An 18,277-nucleotide genomic window follows, 5' to 3' on the forward strand; every position below is an offset into this window, starting at 1 on the left:
AAGAGAGTGGCAGCGCGCGCGCTAAGCCGAGAGGCCCGGGGGAGCCCCCGCACTGGGAGGTGGAGGGGCGGGCGGTGGTAGGCTCGACGGGGAGCGAGCGGGAGGGTCGGCGGCCTGTGGGTGCGCCTCAGTTCTCGCACGGCGGTGGGCGAGCAGCACAGTGGGTGCTTTAGCTGCCTTGGCGGCCAGCCAGGTGGCCCCGCGCTTGGTGCCTATCAACTTCTGGAAGAAGCTGCGGGACACCCGCTGTGGGTTCCGGGGGCAGACCCAAACATGCTCTGGGGCGGTCTCCGATCCGCAAAGGGGTAGGAGAGCACGGCGTCCTCATGTTCGAAGCGGCGATGGTAGGCCGCAAAGTCGCCATGGCCAGATAGAGCAGTCAGCACTGCGCGGGCGAGCTTGCGATCGGTCTCGTCAAGGAGACTTGACCAAGCCTTCTTGGGGGGTTCAACTGGGCGGTGCAGATGGGGTCTGATGGCGCGCCTCTCCTCTGCCCACCAGGCGCGGAAAGCAGAGTCGAGACGGGAGCGGAAGTAGTGGCGGGCCCAGGAGAGCGACATGCCGTCCAGCCAAGTGTTTGTCCTGGCCCCTAGCTTTGCTTGCTCATCTGCGAGCTCATTGCCCGCGATGTCGGAGTGGCCCGGGACCCAAATAGCCTCTACCTCGGGTGGGCCGTCGGGCCAGGGCCTTGGTCGCGGCCGCTCTGGGTGCGGTCTGATCCAGCTTGCGCAGATCATCTGGGCGCGCCTCAGATACTGCTCGGAGGTGCCCGGCTTGGCGTAGCGAGACGTGAGCCGGTTCACTGCGGCGAGATTGTCGGAGCAGATCCAGACCTTGCGGCACTGTGGCTTCTCCCATGAGTCGACCTCTGCCAGGGCCTTGGCGATGGCCAGCACCTCGGCGTCATGGACTTCGGCGCGGAACGGGGCAGGGCAGTTGCCCGTAGACAGGGTCCTGCCGTCCTGGATGACCACCCAGCCGGCGCCGACCTTGTCATCTCTCAACTTGGATCCATCCATATAGATCCAGAGATCTGAGGGGTCCGAGGAGCGGACTAGTAGCTGGTGGGCCGCGGCTGCGGCCTCCTTGTCGCCTTGCAGCGGGGGGCGGGTTGTCGGGAGCACTCCCTTGCACCTAGCAGGGAGGCTCGTGGCGATCCTGTGCGGGAGTAGCCTCTTGAGCGTACCCAGCTTGCCACCATCGGTGTCTCCGAACCCTAAGGGGTGGTTTGCCGGGGCTAGAGATGCCCTGATGCCGGCCGAGGCCAGGAGGTGGTCTAGGACGCAGCTCATGGGGGGGGGGAACCCCAATGCCAGGTTAAAGATCGCACATGGGGTCGTGCAATATAAGGGCAGCGCTGCACGTGGTCCCCTCCTGACCGTGCGGTCCAGGATGTGGGCAGCCCCGAGAAGGCCCCGGGAAGGCTTGGTTGGCGAGGGACCAGGGCGCCACCACGTGGCCGCCGCGTATGTCAGTTTCGTGACCACGCAGGCGTCCACCGGTTGGAGTGTGGAGCCGTCCGGGAGACGCGCGCTCGGGTTTAGGCCGTGGCGCTTACGCGTCACGTGCAGGAGGTCAGACTTGGCGAGGTCTAGCGCCATGCCGTTCTCTGTGCACCAACTGTTCACCAGTTCCAACGAGCGAGAGAGGGCGGTGCAATTCTCCTCCAAGGACAAGCTAGAGTGGACCAAGCAGCCATCGTCGGCGTATCCGCGGAGAGAGCTGGGGAGATTCATCCTGAACAGCGGAGCCATATACAGCATGAACAGGATGGGGGAGATGGGCGAGCCCTGGGGCAGGCTGCCGCCTGTAGGCTGGAGAGGGTCGGCCACGCCGTCGAGAGATAGCGACGCCGTGCGCCCGGACAAGAAGGATGCCACCCAGCGGCAAGTCTCGGCGGGACAACCAAGCTCCACCAATCTCTTCACCATCCGGTTGGGCTGAACCGCATCGAACGCCCCCTTTATGTCAAAGGTGAGCACTGAGGATTCTGACTTGCCGTCGGCGTAGAACTCTAGAGAGTGTGCCAGACGCAGGCACATGTCTTCCGCGCTGCGTCCGGGGACCGCGCCAGCGTAGTTCTCCCCGATGTGACCAGCTTCCAGCGCCCAGTGAGAGAGCCGGCGGGCGATGATTCTCTCTAGGCACTTGGCCAGAGTCGGGAGGAGGGAGATTAGTCGGTAGGCCCGCGGCGAAGAACGGTCCTTTTTATTCGGTTTGGCGAGGGCGATCACCTTGACTTCTTTGAAAGAGGCGGCGTGGTGGCCCCAGGAAAGGCTCGCGTTGAACAGATGCATGATCTGCCTTTGTAGAACAGGCCACGCGAGTTTCAAGACGCTGTTGGTCAGGCCGTCTGGGCCCGGTGCGGTGTTGCGCGGGCTTCGGAGCGCAGCCTCCAACTCCCTGCTGGTGATGCGGGTCCGTCTTTGCTCATCTAGAGCGATGTGTGGCGGGTCGACGTCGCCTGGGCGGTCGGAGGGCATGTGCACCCTGCGAAGGAGGGCGATCTTCTCCGTGGTGTCCTGCACTGTGGCTTCCGCGCCTTCGGACGGGGCCAGGGCAGGGGAGTGCCGGTTCGGCGCTTTCGTCCTCCATTTGACCATCCGGAAGATGTCTCGGGACTGCGCGACGTTGGCGAGGAGGTCGTCGTAGAAGGCCCGGGCTGCACTCCTGAGAGCAGACCTCAGGCGTTTTTTGGCTTCGCGGCGGACGGCCCTAGCCTCCTGTTCCTCCGTGGGCGAGCCGGCGTGCTTCACGCGGGCCCGAGCCGCCCTCTGGTCGGCGCTGGCTTCCCGACATTCGTCGTTCCACCAGGGAAAGCTTTTGGCTTTTCCTTCGGACCTTGGGGTCGAGGCAATTAGCGCGTCCAGAATGACGTTTTGCAGGAGTCGCGCAAACTCGTCTATGTGCCTGTCCTGTGGGACTTGGCTTCCTGCCCTGCGGTACTCCGCGACAAGGGAGTCTAGGCGGGTCGCACCGGCCTTGCACGCGGCATCGAACCTCTCCTTGTCTAGCTTGTCCATAAGAAACCTGCCGGGTGGAGCCGGGGCCGGCGCGTGGCTGTGCAGAGGAAGGGTCACCAGGAGCGGGAAATGGTCACTGCCGCAGGTGAGTTCCTCTCGGAGGTCGACGCTTGCGCCCGTGACAAAAAGTGCCGAAGACAGCAATGCGAGGTCGATGACGCTTCCGGACTCGTGGGTTTGCTCACCCTCCGCGTTGCCAAGGAGGAGGGCTCGCTCTTCCATCCAGGCTAGCAGAAGCTCTGCGTCGTTGTCGTCGGTGTCGTCGGTGTCGCTCCGGGGGTCCCAGGCGCTGTGGTGGAGATTGAAGTCGCCCACTACCACCGACCGCGGCCCTGACTGCATGCTGGTCAGGAGACGTAGCGCCTCCCCTGTCCTAGCCGAGCCTGTCCCGGCATTGTAAAGGTTTACGATGCTGTATGTGCGCCCCCCGATTAGGACCTCCACAATGATGACATCCTGGTGTTCCTCTCTCATGTAGGCCTTTTGGAAGCGAAGCCCGTGTCTTTTTGTCGAAATGTATGTGGCTACTCGGGATTTCGAGCGCCAGTTACCCTCCGGGACTATTACCTAATAGGAGGGGTGCCTAGGGAACGTTCTGTTCCCCGGGTCTGCGCTTGACGGGACCTCTTGGAGACAGACCACATCCACCTGGTCTTCATGCGCCTTATGTAGCAACGACTGTGCACAGGTCCAGGACCTTTGCACATTCGCAGAAATCATTTGCAATACTGTGTCGTTAGGGTGTCCTAACATTTACAGAAGTTCCTCGTCATTGTCGTCTACCTGCATTGAATCCCGTGTTTCAGGGGACTCGCTGGAGGTGGGCAGGGGGGAGGGTTGCAGCTGGGCGGCCTGTGATGGGGCGGTCGATGGCTGGCTGGGCGCCGAGGAGGCAGGGGAGGGGGAAGCCTGGGAGCTTGAAGGGCTCTTCGTCTGTGACGACGGCCGGGCCGGGGGGGGGGGGGGGGGGGCGGAGGTGACGGCCGAGGAAGGCGCCTGGGAGGGCACTGGGGACTGGGCCTTGTCTCCCTGGGCGGCGGCAGCCGGGGTAGACGACTGCGTCTCGGTATCGGCCGGGCATTTGCGGTCAAAGTGGCGGACCCGGCAGCGTGTGCAGAACGGGAAGCGCTCCAGGGTGTTGTCTGCGGAGACCATGTGCAGCTCTCCAAGTGTCGCTACGCGGCGGGGAACCGCGGACGGGGACACAAGGCCTTCGTGGAAGGCGATGTGGGCGCGGAAGGTGGGCACGCCCGCCTTGCCAACGTACTTCGACAGCGTGGCGCTGGCGGAGACGACTCCAAAGGCCTGTTCGATATCCTGACGGACATCGTCTAGGGTGACCCGGTGGAGCATCACGGCGCCAGGGGTCTTGGGGTCCTCGACCGTGATCGAGGTTGGCAGTCCGTGTACGATGTACTTGGACCAAGCGTCCCTCTTGTGGACCTTCTCCGCAGTCAGGTTGGCGCGGATGCGCTCAGCGTGGCTGAGGAATTTGCCGACGTCACGGACGGCTGTCAGGGCAAAGCCCGTCTTGGTGGCGGTGGCGGTGCCTGCGCCCTCGCCGCGGGGGATGCCCGCGTTGGCCTTCGTTACGATGTAAGCCGGCGAGAGCTTCCGGAGGGGGGAATCGGTGGGCACAACCACGAAGAGGCGGTTGTCGGCGGGGGTGGCCTTTTCAGGGACCACGCTGGCTTTGCCCTGTCTGGGCTTGGGGGCTCCGGCCGAGGGAGCCGCGGGCTGGGCAGCCTTGGACGCTTTTTTGCCCTTGCGGGCGACGGTGCTCCAGGATTCCTTATCCAAGGACTCGGTGGGCGCTGCGGGAGCGGCAGCAGGGGGGTCGCGGGCTGATGGTGCCTCTGACGGGGTCGATGGGCGGGCGGGGCGCTCGCGTTGCGGCGCCGGGGAGGGGGTCGTGTCGCGAGGGGCACGGTTGGGGGGAGGCTGGGGCGCGCCTGTCATGGCGTGCTGGAGGGTGTCTAGAAGACCCTGTTGCAGGAAGTCTAGAAGTTTGCGCGTCGACTCGTGCGCGCTGGCCTGCGGGGCCATTGCGGCCAGGCAGTTGTCGGCCATGGCCGAGAAAGTGTTCAGCATCCTATCACGGGTTGCTGCTTCCGCGTCTTTCTGGTTGCGGAGGGCGTCGGCTAGAGCCTTTACGGGGCCGACGGGGAGCGAGATGGGAGCGTAGTGAGCCTCTTGGGGGAGGGGCGCGTCTTCGCTCCTGACGCGTTTTGCGCCTGTCGCGACGCGCGCGACGGAAGAGGGGAGCCCCTGAGGGGCCTGGCCGGCGAGGTTCGGCGAGAACGACGCGGAGGAGGGGACAGTGGTGGGCACGGGGGAGGGGTCGCTGGCGGGCGAGGTGGCCTGCGCGTACGTCAATGACGGAGGCGCGGACGCGGGCGCGGCGGGCGCGGGCGCGTGGACGGACGCGATCATCTTAGGGATGACAGGACCTGTCGGGGGCGAAAATAAAGTAAAGTAATTTGCAATAATGGTAGCTGTTAGCTTGGTCAAAATGTCGAAGGTGCCCTCTGAAAATCGAGGAAAATGTTGTTGAGAGAAAATGGTGATGTGAACACGTCAGACCTGTTAGGGTCTGCTTTGGCTCATGTTACACAAGTCGATCCAGGCGAAGAAAAAAACAGTGAGCTCCCATGATGGTGAGGGAGATTGGTTTAATTGCAACCTCCGGGAGTCGAACCCGGACCTTTCGCTTGGAAGGCGAAAATCATAACCGCTAGACTAAGGTTGCTTGTACTGCTGGCTGTTGAAAGTTCTATGATAGTATATAAAAAGAAAATAGAAAAGAAAAAGCGCCCCACCTTTGGTGTTTTCAGAGACAAATACGACTTTTTACATTAAATAAATACAATAAACGGATTCCCTGACCTGTGTTCAGTCATTGAAGATGATGGGAGGCAAGGAAAAGCTCGGCGCGTGTTTTGAACGCGCTTTTAGGGACGCGGAGCAGGCAACCCTAGCCATGGAGAGAAAAATCGATAGCTACAAGAAAACTATCGAATTCTTCGAGAAGAACGCTGAGGAGCTGGAGAAGCTCTCCAAGGAGATGGACGAACAATTCGTCCCCAAATTGGTGGAATGGGTCGTGAGTTTCCGCGCCAGCGGTCCCAACGCGACCAAGCCAGCAGAGCCGAACCGCAAGGCTGCGGACAAGGCTGTGCCCGGCCCAACCAAGGAGAAGGACATAAAGTCCAACGCGTCCGGAGGCACTGTCTCCCAAATGAGCTACGCTGGAGCTGCGGCTAAGGCAGTCGGGCAACAACAGGAGACGACCCAAAAGCAGAAGTCGAGAAAGGCGACACAGGAGAAGAAAAAGCAGGAGGCCCGCCAAGACTACAGAGTCTTCCTGAGAATGGACCAGGAGCATCAACTGCGCGACCTACACCCCATGGCAGTGCTGGGCGTGGTGAACAAGGCAGCCCCGAAGGGCAGAAAGTTCATACGGGCGAACAAGACGGCAACAGGCTTTGCTATCCTCCCGGACAAGGGAGCTGAACTGACAGCAGAGGAACTAGCCGCGGTGGCCAAGACCATGGGAGCCGGCGTGAAAGCCGAAGTCGACGACCCATGGGTATGGGTAGCGCTGAGAGACCAGCAGACCTCGTGGTACGAGCTGAGCACCGAGGGACAGATGGTGCTCGTACCCATGGATGAAGCAAAGGCCAAGCACCACGTGCAGGAGGCTTTCGGCGTGGCCCCGGCTGCGTGCAGCCTCTTGAGAGAGGGACTGAAGGCCACAGTTAGAGCAGCCTTCAAGGCTAGGGAGCTGAAGGGCCGCCCCAAACAGGTGAACTTTATGGGCCAAAAGACAAAGGCTTTCTACAGTGAACCTAGGCAAACGTGGCGCTGCGAGAAGTGTGGACGCCGACATGACAGCAAAGAATGTCGGGAAGAGACAGTGACTTGCACCAGATGCAAGAAGACCGGGCACTCAGTTGCCAAATGCCCCACGGAAACGGCACCCTGGGCGGCCAGAGCTGGCCAAGGAAACATCGCTCTAGAAGCACAAGACCCGGAGGGAGAGGGTCGGAAGCGTAAGCAAGCCAGCGGGGCGGGGGCGGACTCGACAATACGGGGCACAGAAATAGGCCCATCGCCCGCCGAGAAGGAGACGACTGGAAATGCGACAGGAAAGGAGGTCAGAAAGGAAAAAGCGACTCCGGGAACTGACACGGCGGCCAACAAGAAGAAGGTAGCGGAGACTACCGACGACATGGAAATCACCGACGCCCCTACTACTCATGAATAGAGAAACCAACAAATTTCTCCTATGGCAGGCGAACCTCGGCAAAGGACGAAATGCACAGGCGGCACTGGCAAGCGCTGCTGTCAAACACCTCCCGCATGTCATATGTGTACAGGAGCCCCATTTCGTACGAGACAAGAACAGACCGAAGACTGTGTCTATAACAGGATACAGGCTATTCGCGCCAACCGATGACTGGATAGAAAGGCCACGCGTTCTCATTTTCTGCAGAGAAGATGTGAAGGCACGTGGACTGCAATGGGAACCTCCACACCCGGACATTCAAAGCCTGGTGGTGGAGACGCAAGGAGGAGAGATACGGATCACCAATGTATACAACGCCCCGAGAGGATCCAAACGCTGCGGTGAGGCAGCAAAAAAATTGATGGAAACAAGACCAAGCCGAAAAGCCATAATAGTGGGTGACTTCAACCTAAGGCATCCAATCTGGGATGGCGAAGCGCCCCCCGAAGGAAGAGAACCGCAGGCACAAGAGCTGGTAGACTGGGTGGAGAGCGGATCTATGGTGGTTCTGAATGACCCCGGGATACCAACACACGCGAGAGGGGGCGTTTTGGACCTTTCAGTGATAGGGTGCGAGCTTTACAGCAAGGTGGGATGGTTTGGGTCACATGACGAGGTGGATGTGGGAAGCGATCACACCTTGTTGGAACTGATGCTGACGAGAGCCCCCGTGACAAAAAACGACCGATCGAGAATGCGAATTGCACAAGATGGACCAGAAGCGATACTCGACAGAGCAAAGACCGAGAGCACAAGAATTGACCGGTGGTGGACGACCCAAGAAACAGGAAACGTTGACTTGGACAGACTCACTGAGGAAATTTTGACAAGCATCTCCCAGGCAGCTTTGACAAAGGCTAAGAAGAACGGAGGAAGAGACCATCCATGGTGGACCCGTGAGTGCCAGGACAGACACAAAGAAGTACTGGCAGCCAGAAGAGCCCTGGGGAGCACTTCTGCGATCACCCAAGCTGCCCGAGGAGAGTACCTGGCGACCATTAAACGAGCAAAGGCAACCTTCTACAACGGCAAGATAAACGGAATGGCCCAGACAAAGGAAATCTACAAAGCCGTGGGCTGGACAGGAAGCACCACGCGCACCGAGTTACCGGCGGTCCGCACAACTGAGGGGACGCTGGCCAGGACGACTGCGGGAAAGGCCGACGCATTGCTGGAAGCGCATGTGAGAAACAGACTGCCGGACGTGGCACCTCCGACGATACCGGAAGACCGCCACCCCTTCACACTGGATCTCACGGTTGAAGAAGTCAAGAGCGCCGTGTTTGCACCTAAGAACACGGTCCCAGGACTAGACGACATTCCTAACCAGGCTCTAAAGCTGGCATGGGAAGGACTGGGAGAACACATCACTAGACTTTTTAGGCTGTGCATCGAAAGAACACATCACCCCAAGCCTTTCAAGACCGCCTGCCTGGTGCCAATTCCAAAGCCAGGTAAGGCCGACAAGAACAACCCGAGGTCGTTTAGACTAATCTCACTGCTCCCTACGCTTGGGAAAGCTCTGGAAAGATTGATGGCAAGAAGACTAGCAAGGGAGGCCCTTGAAAGAGGTGTGATACCCCCTTACTACGCTGGAGCGGTGCCGCAACGGGCGGCGGCGGACCTGACCCTATCCTTGGTGACGGAGGTTAGACACGCATGGAAACAGAAACAGGTGGCATCGATGCTCACGTTTGACGTCAAGGGAGCGTTCGATGCGGTCACGCCAAACAGAATGGTGAAAAGGTTTGTGGAACAGAAGTGGCCAGCAATTTACTGTGGATGGGTCAAATCATTTTTGGAAAACAGGACAGCGAGGATGAGGATAGACGATGAGGTGTCGCCAGCAGAGATGCTCCCAGGGACTCTGCCTCAGGGATCGCCAGTCTCACCGGTGCTCTTCATGCTTTTCATGTGTCCCCTATACCGCATTCAGATGATCAGAGGATATGCAGATGACGGGTGTCTGTTGGCGACGGGCCGGAACCTGCAGGAGACTACCAGAACCTTGGAGCGGGATCTACAGGGTGTGGAGAATTGGTGCCAAGCGAACGGACTTAGTCTGGACCAGGGAAAGACGGCACTGATACACTTCCACAAGAAGGGAACAGAAGGGCCAGCAGCAAAGATGGCAGACGGATCCCAAGTCATACCCACGCCGAATGGGGACGCCCTACGATGGCTGGGGGTACACTTCGACAAGAAACTCACGTTCAAAGGGCACACGGAAGTGATGATGAGGAAAGCTCGCAAGGCCGCTGATGCGATGCGGATTTTGGCAGGGTGCTACAAGGGAGCAGAAGTCCAGGCGATGGTGAACGCGACAAGAGCATGCGTGATCTCAAACCTGACTTACGCGGCAGCCACTTGGTGGCCAGCCCCTCGAGGAAACATGTCAGATGACAAGCGCATGAAGACCATCACCGGGAAAATGGACGTGGTAGCTAGGGCCGCATACCGAGCAGCCGCGCCCGCCTACAGGACAACGCCAGCGGACCTGGTACACCACGCCGTCGGGGCCCCGCCGATCACGGTGATCCTTGACGACACTATCAGAGCTGAGGCTATCAGGAGAGCCAAGTACAAGCACGGAGTGCATATCCCTGACGCTTTCGACGGATGGACGGATTGGATATTGGGCACACTACCGAATAGATACACGAAGCTCAACTGCTGGGCCAGATATGGCGGTGCTCCCGCCCCTGAGGAAAGAAGGACGGCCTACGGCTCGAAGCTGGAGGAAGCAGAAAGACACACCCAGGAGATCACAGACGAAAGCTCACCAATTCTGTGGGCGTACTCAGATGGGTCCAAGGACTCCAAAGGTTACGCCGGCTCAGGATGGGCTTTGATCAAGCAAGGGCAAGAACTGGCCACAGGCAAACTGCATCTGGGGGTCGGGGCAGAGGTTGCGGATGCGGAGGCGATCGCGGCGAGACACGCTGCAGCCGAAGCAGTCAATGCCACTGCAAACACAGCGAACATCAAAATCGTCATCTGCCTAGATAACCGCAGCGTGGTGGATAGGCTGAACGCCAGGCTCCCAGTTTGGGGCACCTCGCAGGAAGCTATAGACGAAACAAGGGACCTTATGCGCAAGTGGAAAGACGGACACCCAGGCCGAAGCTGGGAAGTTAGGTGGGTTCCAGGCCACAGAAGCATCCCGGGAAACGAGCGAGCGGACCAGCTGGCGAAAGAGGCCACTACAGAGGAAACAGCCCAGCCCAACCCATTGTGGACTTTGGCTGCACTGAAACGATGGCGCAAGCGGGAGTTCCAAGCAGCGACAGATCGATGGTGGAAAAGCACCGGGCGAAATCTGGAAGCACCAGTGGCATGGAAGGCTACGGCCGGAAAGCACAACCGAGTCAGCGTCGGCAGAGTCCTCGCGGCTAGGTCGGGGCATGGAGACTTAGACAAGTACCACGTCCGCTTCGAGCACAACACGCCGTTAGGGTGCGAGAGATGCGGGGCCGAGAAAGACGGCTCACACGTTTGGACATGCAAAGGCCTACAGAAAAGATACAGCAGGTCATGGGTAGAGCGTCTATTAAAGACGGCACGAGGGGCAAAGACGTTGGCCGAGAGAGTCGACAAACTGGCACAGAGGGGCCCCGGGCGGCAACGCCTCATCAACCAAGCATAGGCCGGCAGAAAGACCGAGCCATTTTCTAATTTTTTTTTCCTTTGTCTAGTTCTTTGTATTTCGTTATTTGTTTTACTGGGACCTTTGGGGTGACGTTAGGGTCGCTCTGGAGGCTGCGAGCCTCCGTGTTCCAGCTGTTTGTTCTCTTCGTTCAGGTGCAGACCTGCTCTTTTCATAGTTATACTCTTTTCATAGTTATACTCTTTTCACAGGTGGACTAGCTGCCTGTGACGCCCATTCGACCAGTGAACCCTGGCACACGGCGTAAAAATAAACAACAACAACAACAACAACAAAAAAAAAAAGCGCCCAGTCCAACCTTCCTCCTACAACCCTCGGGGGGGTACCTTTGAGGTCAGCCTCCCCCCCTCGAGCCTATGCTGAGGGTCTCATGAGGACAGCAACACGATCCCAATGCTGCTGCCATTCTCGTCTCTTCAACATGACAACGAGCTGCGAAGCCAGAGTCCGCTTTCTCCCAACTTTGAGGGATTTCCTCGCCGTCGACTCGCCCCCTTTTCACGACACCCTCCTCGCGATCGCCGGCCCTTCATCGCCGCCACACCCAACAACTCGTGGATCCATCTTCGCAACTCGGGACTGTCCCTTTGAAGGTTCAGACAGTCCACCTTCGTCTTTTCCTTTTCCTTTGTCTTTCCTTTGTCCTGCTGTGGCACTCGGGGACTGTGTCGGGCCTCAGCCATGGTTCGGTGCGGCGGCCACTTCGAAAAGCGGAAGGATACGCTCCTAGCCTCCGGAGGCTCACCTGGTATGGTTTTTCGCCCGCTCAACGACTCGGGTTTTTCCATGCCACGCTGGTTGTGATGGTCGACCTTGTGTCTGGCCACGTTTCTCGGTCGAACGAATGTTGGTGGGGATGGTTAACTCTTTGTGGGGGTTAGGGTTTATCTGGGGAAAATGTTTTTTTTTCTTTTGTACTTGTGTTTCTTGCTGCTCATAGCGGAGTGTGGACCACTGGTTCTTCGGGGCTTGGGGATGGTGCGCCATCCCGAACACACAGAAACGATGGGCGTGTCGAGCGGAGGACTTTAAACTTCCGTCCGGTAACCAATCCGGCGTCGTTTGATCTTAGTGATTCCGGTAGACGTTAAATATAGTCAAGTCAAGTCAAGTCAAAAAGCGCCCAGCCCAAAAAAATCCCTCTTACAACTACAGGAACATGGGTCAACCCTAATCAACCCTTACTATTCACCACATCATCAACGCGACTTTTCTCTCTCAACAACCTCAAAAAACGATATGAGACGCCTCTTTCCGTTCAGAAAGACCGAAGAAGTATTATAACAATGACGGAGTCGAGCAGAACTGCAAGCGCGCAGGCCCAGCCATCACGCCCAGAGGCGTCGCCCAAGAACAACATGGCGGACATCCTGGCCAACTGGCCCGCGAAGAAGATCCAGGAAGCTACCACGCTGGCCAAAATCGCGGGTGAAATCGCGGCCAAAATGGACGAAGGGGCTACTAAAGCCTTCAAAGACGCCTCGATCAAGAATGGGGCCGAGAAGAGAAAGAAGTTGGAGAAGGCGCTGGCAGACACCCTGAAGTGGTGGTGCGAGTCAGGCGGAGGAGTGGACACCGCGTCTGCGGGTCCAGCCCCTTCACACGCGACGACCAACAACGCCCGCGGCAACAGCACAGCGCCAGCCGCAAAGGAGACCTCGAACAAGTCGGGAAAAGATACGCCCGCCAATACCGGGACTACGAAGGCGTCCCCAACGAGGGACGGGAAAATGCCACGGGACCGATGAGCGGTCCGAAGACGAACAACTCGACATGGTCGCAAGTTGCCAAGAAGGGGGCAAAAGAACCGGCGCCTCAGCCAGAGCCCAAGACCAAGAAGCGCATGAGCGCGGAAAAGAAGGTATTCGTGGAGCTACCGGAAGGATCCTAGTTTAGGAAACTTAGCCCGAGCGCCATTACTAGATGCCTCAACGAGGGAGTCCCCAAGGGGAAGGGAGTGTTGGAGGCCGGCTTCAGCAAGAAGGGACTGATACTTGTCGCTGAAGGAAAGGCGAAAGACCTGATGGATCGCGCAGAGCACATCAAGAAGGCTTTAGACGCAGTTACAGTCGAAGAACCCTGCACGTGGCAATTCGTGCGCGTATACCGGGTTGAGCGAACCATCCGGGAGCTCGGAAGCGACGGGAAAATTGCCGCCCGCGCCGTGACTGAAGAGGACATCCGAATGGCGGCCATGGAAGCCTTTGGATGTGCACCCCTGGCCCTATCGTGGCGGATCCAGGAGGGCATGCACGAGGGAACAGTGTCGATTGCGATGGATCCCAAAAAGATGAAGGGAAGACCCAACCACGTGGCGTTCATGGGAACGACACGACCGGTCTCGTACCCATCCAGACGTCCCCGGGCCCGCGGCCACTCCCAGGAAACCACCGCGGAGGAGCCAACCGGGCGCAACACCGGCGATGAAGCCTCAAGAAAGAGAAGAAGGGTCGTCTCCCCCCACGGTATACGAGACAATGGTGACCATGAAATGGACGTCACAGAGCCTCCCGCCAATGACGACGACGCGACGAAGACCGCCCCCGCAAAAGACGCAGAGAAGCCCGAGGCCCCCCAAGCCAAGAACAAGGATGATGTCGCCACTTCCCCGGCCGACGCGATGGAGACCCGGGAAGAAGAACTATGATGGAGGGCCCTACAGAGCCAACAAGGAAGCAGAGTGTCAGAATAGCGCAGGTTAACGTGCAGAAGGCAGCGCCATCACACGCAACCGCATTGCAACAGGCACATACTCTGGGAGCAGATATCATTGCCATCCAGGAACCCTGGATGGGCAAAGATAAAAAAGCTAATAAAACACAGACGCACCATCAATACGACCTGGTGGCACCAATGACGACATGGGACCCAAGACCAAGGGCCTTATTGTACGTGAGGAAGGGACTACGATTTGAGTGCAGGTCACTTGGAGAGGAGCACCCTGACATCACGACAGTGACGATTCGATCTGGAAATACGACAATCCAGATAATAAACATATACAACGCAGGCAGAGGGTCTGTGAGAACGAACGAGGCGGTCCTACGACTTTTAGAGACTCGCATATCCAGCCCCAGTCTGACAGTCGGAGACTTCAACCTCCACCATCGGGCATGGGACGAGAAATGCGAGAGGACGTCTCCCGAAGCGGAAAAACTTTTGGAGTGGGTAGAGGAGCATGAGGCAGTCGTACTCAACGCCCGGTTAGGCCCAACCCACGACAGGGGACACACCATTGATTTGACCATTGCGACCAGAGGACTCTTGGCGCAACGGACGGTGAGGACGGAAATCATTCCAGACTTATCACCTAGCGACCATGAAGGCCTCATGACGACCATAGAGGGAGCACCAGCAGACAGCGACGCCACGGAAAAGCGACGAGACCTGAAGAAGTTGGATGAGGAGCGATTCGCTAAGGAATGCAAGCGACTCAAAGACGACCTGGAGGGACTGACAGCCGACGACCCCGAGACGATTGAAGGGGGCCCGCAGGGCTATGCTGACAAGCTTGCTGAAGCCCTCGCTGTGGGACTACAACGAGCAGTGGAGGTCTCTGCCCCAGAGGTACGGCCGAACAAACGAGGAGTGCCCTGGTGGGATGACAGGTGCAAGGAAGCCGCGAAAGTACACCGGAGAGCCAGACGAAGGTGGAAACAAGCCATGAGAAGCGGCGGAGCTAGGCCCGAGATCGCAGAGCAGAGGAACCTGGCAAAGAAGAAGTTGTGCAAAGAGGTTCGCAGAGCGAAGAAAAACTACTACACGAAGGAGATCAGGGAGATCAACGACACGAGGAAGATTTTCGAAGCAGCCAACTGGGCCCATAAACAGGTCAAGCAACGCACCCCTCCTCTCAAGAAGCCCAACGGGGAGATGCTGTCAGACACCAGGGACAAGTGCGAACTCCTCTTGGACGTGCATGCACCGACAAGACGAGAAGATGACGAAGCACTGGGCCCACTAGACGAAGACGGGAGAAGGGTCTGGGACCCCCCAACCGAGGCAGAAGTGTTGCGGGCCATCAAAAAGCCAGCAAACACAGCCCCGGGAATGGACGGACTCCGAAACGATCTGTGGAAAAAGGCCTGGCCGCACCTGAAAGAAGCCATTGTCCGCCTCTACCAAGTGGCCCTGACCCACGGAGTACACCCTGACATTTTCAAGAAGACTCGTATGTGTCCGGTCCCCAAGCCAGGGAGAGACCGTCGACAGCCAAGGGCATACAGACTCATCTCGCTACTACCGACCCTAGGCAAAGGCCTGGAGCGACTGGTGGCAAGGCGGCTGGCCTATGAAGCCGTGGAAAGAGACGTCATCCCCAAGAGGTACGCTTGTGCGATTCCAAAGCGCGCGTGCTCAGACCTGTTACTCAGTCTGGTAGGCGAGATCGAACGGGGCTGGGAAATGAAGAACGCAGTGTCGATAGCTACATTCGATGTCAAAGGAGCTTTCGATACTGTCACGCAGAACCGCATGGTCAACCGACTCCAGGAGGAAGGGTGGCCAATAGCACTGTGCAAATGGACAAGGTCGTTCCTACAAGGACGAAGCGCAGCGCTAGCGATGGACGGTCATGTCACGGACACGGGACAGCTGGGAGGCTCACTACCCCAAGGGTCACCGGTCTCCCCGATTCTCTACATGCTGTTCATGGCCCCTCTATACAGCTCTCTACCGGGAGCTAGGGGTTGTGCAGACGACGGATGCGTCTTGTGGGCCTCGCCAGATTTGAAGACCAATGCACAGGGGTTGGCTCTCCTTTTGGAACGGGCTGATAACTGGTGCAGAGGAAATGGCCTACAGTTGGACCAGGGAAAGACGGGGATCTTGCACTTCACCAAGAAAAAGCAGGCAGGGAACCCTCCCGTGAAGTTACCGGACGGGAACGTTATTGAGGCTACGCCACAGGGCAGCACTCTCCGCTGGCTCGGACTAGAGCTGGACAGGAAGCTAGCGTTCACTCAGCACCGCGACAAGACGATCAGGAAGATTGAGACCACAGCCAGCGGGCTGAGACTCCTCGCAGGATGCCACAAGGGAGCTCCCCCGGGCCTTTTACTACATGTAGTGAGAGCCTGTGCAGTCTCTAAACTGACGTACGCTGCGGCCGCCTGGTGGCCGATGCACAAGGAACGGAAGATCGCCACGACAGCCAAGCTATTTGATATAGCCCTCAGGAAAGCGATCCGAGCAGCCTTGCCAATGTACAGAACGACGCCAATCGGACTGTTACACCGCGCAGCGATGATTCCGCCGGCAGAGATCCTCCTCGATAGCAACGCTAGAAGAGAGGCAACCCGGCTGCACAACCTCGACGACGCTCACCTGTGTAAGGACTGGGACATTGGCAACAGAATTCAGACTCTCTCTAGGCTCCTGCCCAAGACGATACCTAGCCCTGGCGGGGTGAGACCTGCAAAGGAGAGACCAGACGACCCCATCGAGATAAAGGGCGACAAAGATGAGGAGGTAGCCAGACATCTAGAGGACCTGCGCATGGCGTGGCCTGATACGGTGTGGGCCTACTCAGACGGGGCGAAAGTCAAAGACGGCGGCGCAGGGGCCGGGTGGACCCTGGTGGTAGACAATACGACCTGTGCCGAAGGTAGCAAACCATTGGGCACCTGGCAAGAAGTGGCTGACGCTGAGGCAATCGCAGCCTTACACGCCGTGCAAGCGGCCCACGAGCTACCGCAAGAGACGACCGGCGACCTTTACCTATGTCTTGATAACAGGGGCATTGTGAACCGTCTGAATGCAGAAGAGGGCGACCTGGGGACATCCCAAACAGTCATCGACGAGACGAGACGACTCCTGGCAAGCTGGAAGCTGAGACAGGGCGGGCTCTTTGCGCCAAAGGCAAGAGTCAGATGGGTACCGGGCCACAAGAATATCCCCGGCAATGAAAGAGCTGACCGGTTAGCCAGAGGGGTTGCTGGGACTGAAGTTGGCGGACTCGAGATGTCGCTCTCCAGGGCAAAACGGTGGTGCCGAGAGCAGGCCGCCACAGAGTTCAAGACGTGGTGGGGGCGCAGAACAGGTCTTCCCATATAGACAAGCCAGAGCCTGTCGAACCTTGGAAGTTCAAGGACTACAGGGAACTCGACCGACTCGATATTGGCACATTGATGGCAGCAATTTCTGGACACGGCGACTTTGCTACGTACTACCAGAGGTTCGAGCACACCGGGGCCGCTCACGATTGTCCGAGATGTGGACAGGAGAAGACCCCATGGCACCCGTGGACGTGTGACTCGATCCTACAGAGGCTACGGCTGACGGAGAGACTCGTTAAAAAGCTTCTCCCTACAGTCAAAGGATGCAAGCAGCTCCTCAAGAAGTTGAAGAGGGTGAGAGAGGAATGACTAGCTGCGATGGCGTTTGGCGTGGTGTGATTTTGTATTTTTGGTTTGACTTTGGGTGCTTTTTTTCTTGTATTACTTGCTTCGTTTTCTTGTCTTGTTTTGTGATTCTTTTTTTTTTTTTCATGATTATAGTCTTTATGTATCTCTTTTGATGTATCTTGCGCTAGGAGGTGTTTATCACTACAGGGAAATCCCAAGTCGGCGTCTACAGTTTTTTCGGAGCTGGGAGGCTACGGTTACCAAGGTAGTCTAAATTGGAGAATCTTGGTATACTGCTCTTACGCTCGCTGTCAGGTTGTGCTAGGGCGTGCTTGGTTATTTTGTCAGTGTTTGACGAACTTTCTGATTGATGTATAATAGCTGAAATGAAATGAAAAAGCCGTCGTTATATTGCTCAGAAATAACAGTAGGTGCACATTCAGTAACAGACACAAACAATCCAACCAACCTTTCTGTTACTCACATCGGGTTTGCTGGTTGGAGGGCCTTAAGTATGTGCCCGGTAACCAATACGGCGCCTTTTGATCTTAACGATTTGTTTAGACAATAACTACAAAAGTTCACAGCATTGATTCCTTTTCCTGCTACTCTGTAGTCGTTGCTTTTGTGTTGTACCCAGTCCTACCTTTGTCTCATCTAGAAAGTGTTACCATATAAGCGAAATTGCACATTCTGTTTCTTTGTGGTGCTAGCACACACATACAGATGAGGATGAATAAGTGACTCTTCAGTTTATGAAATGGCAGTGGGACTGGATTGACTAATCTGAGATCATGCGAAATGGAGATATCAGACCTGTAGAATAATCCTCGATAAATGGGCATGTTGTAGGGGGGAGTATAAAGTCCGCATCAGCTCTTCACAATGGCTGATCTTGGCAAATAGTACTGCATGGTTACGCTCTAATCAAGCATAACGTAGAAATATTTATTGT

General features: G+C 57.6%; 5 protein-coding genes across 5 annotated transcripts; 3 read left to right on the forward strand and 2 right to left on the reverse strand.

The window, feature by feature from the left end:
• Positions 1-215: 215 nt before the first annotated feature.
• BROUX77_007281 (uncharacterized protein) lies at positions 216-3,365 on the reverse strand (the record flags this gene model as incomplete). Its single annotated transcript, XM_073752359.1, has 1 exon — positions 216-3,365. One exon carries the CDS (start codon positions 3,363-3,365, stop codon positions 216-218), a length of 3,150 nt encoding a protein of 1,049 aa, XP_073602692.1.
• Positions 3,366-3,776: 411 nt separating this feature from the next.
• On the reverse strand, positions 3,777-5,456 carry BROUX77_007282 (uncharacterized protein; the record flags this gene model as incomplete). The annotated part of the gene is made up of 1 exon (XM_073752360.1): positions 3,777-5,456. The coding sequence occupies one exon, from the start codon at positions 5,454-5,456 to the stop codon at positions 3,777-3,779; it is 1,680 nt and encodes a 559-aa protein (XP_073602693.1).
• Positions 5,457-6,003: 547 nt separating this feature from the next.
• On the forward strand, positions 6,004-7,290 carry BROUX77_007283 (uncharacterized protein; the record flags this gene model as incomplete). The annotated part of the gene is made up of 1 exon (XM_073752361.1): positions 6,004-7,290. One exon carries the CDS (start codon positions 6,004-6,006, stop codon positions 7,288-7,290), a length of 1,287 nt encoding a protein of 428 aa, XP_073602694.1.
• Positions 7,291-12,264: 4,974 nt separating this feature from the next.
• On the forward strand, positions 12,265-13,625 carry BROUX77_007284 (uncharacterized protein; the record flags this gene model as incomplete). The annotated part of the gene is made up of 2 exons (XM_073752362.1): positions 12,265-12,686; positions 12,902-13,625. 2 exons carry the CDS (start codon positions 12,265-12,267, stop codon positions 13,623-13,625), a joined length of 1,146 nt encoding a protein of 381 aa, XP_073602695.1.
• Positions 13,626-14,308: 683 nt separating this feature from the next.
• Positions 14,309-17,032, forward strand: BROUX77_007285 (uncharacterized protein; the record flags this gene model as incomplete). The annotated part of the gene is made up of 1 exon (XM_073752363.1): positions 14,309-17,032. The coding sequence occupies one exon, from the start codon at positions 14,309-14,311 to the stop codon at positions 17,030-17,032; it is 2,724 nt and encodes a 907-aa protein (XP_073602696.1).
• Positions 17,033-18,277: the final 1,245 nt, after the last annotated feature.

The sequence above is a fragment of the Berkeleyomyces rouxiae genome (assembly GCF_048999995.1).
Source record: "Berkeleyomyces rouxiae strain 22BRR77 chromosome Unknown BrBRR77_ptg000011l, whole genome shotgun sequence".
In the NCBI taxonomy this organism is placed as follows: Eukaryota; Fungi; Ascomycota; class Sordariomycetes; order Microascales; family Ceratocystidaceae; genus Berkeleyomyces; species Berkeleyomyces rouxiae.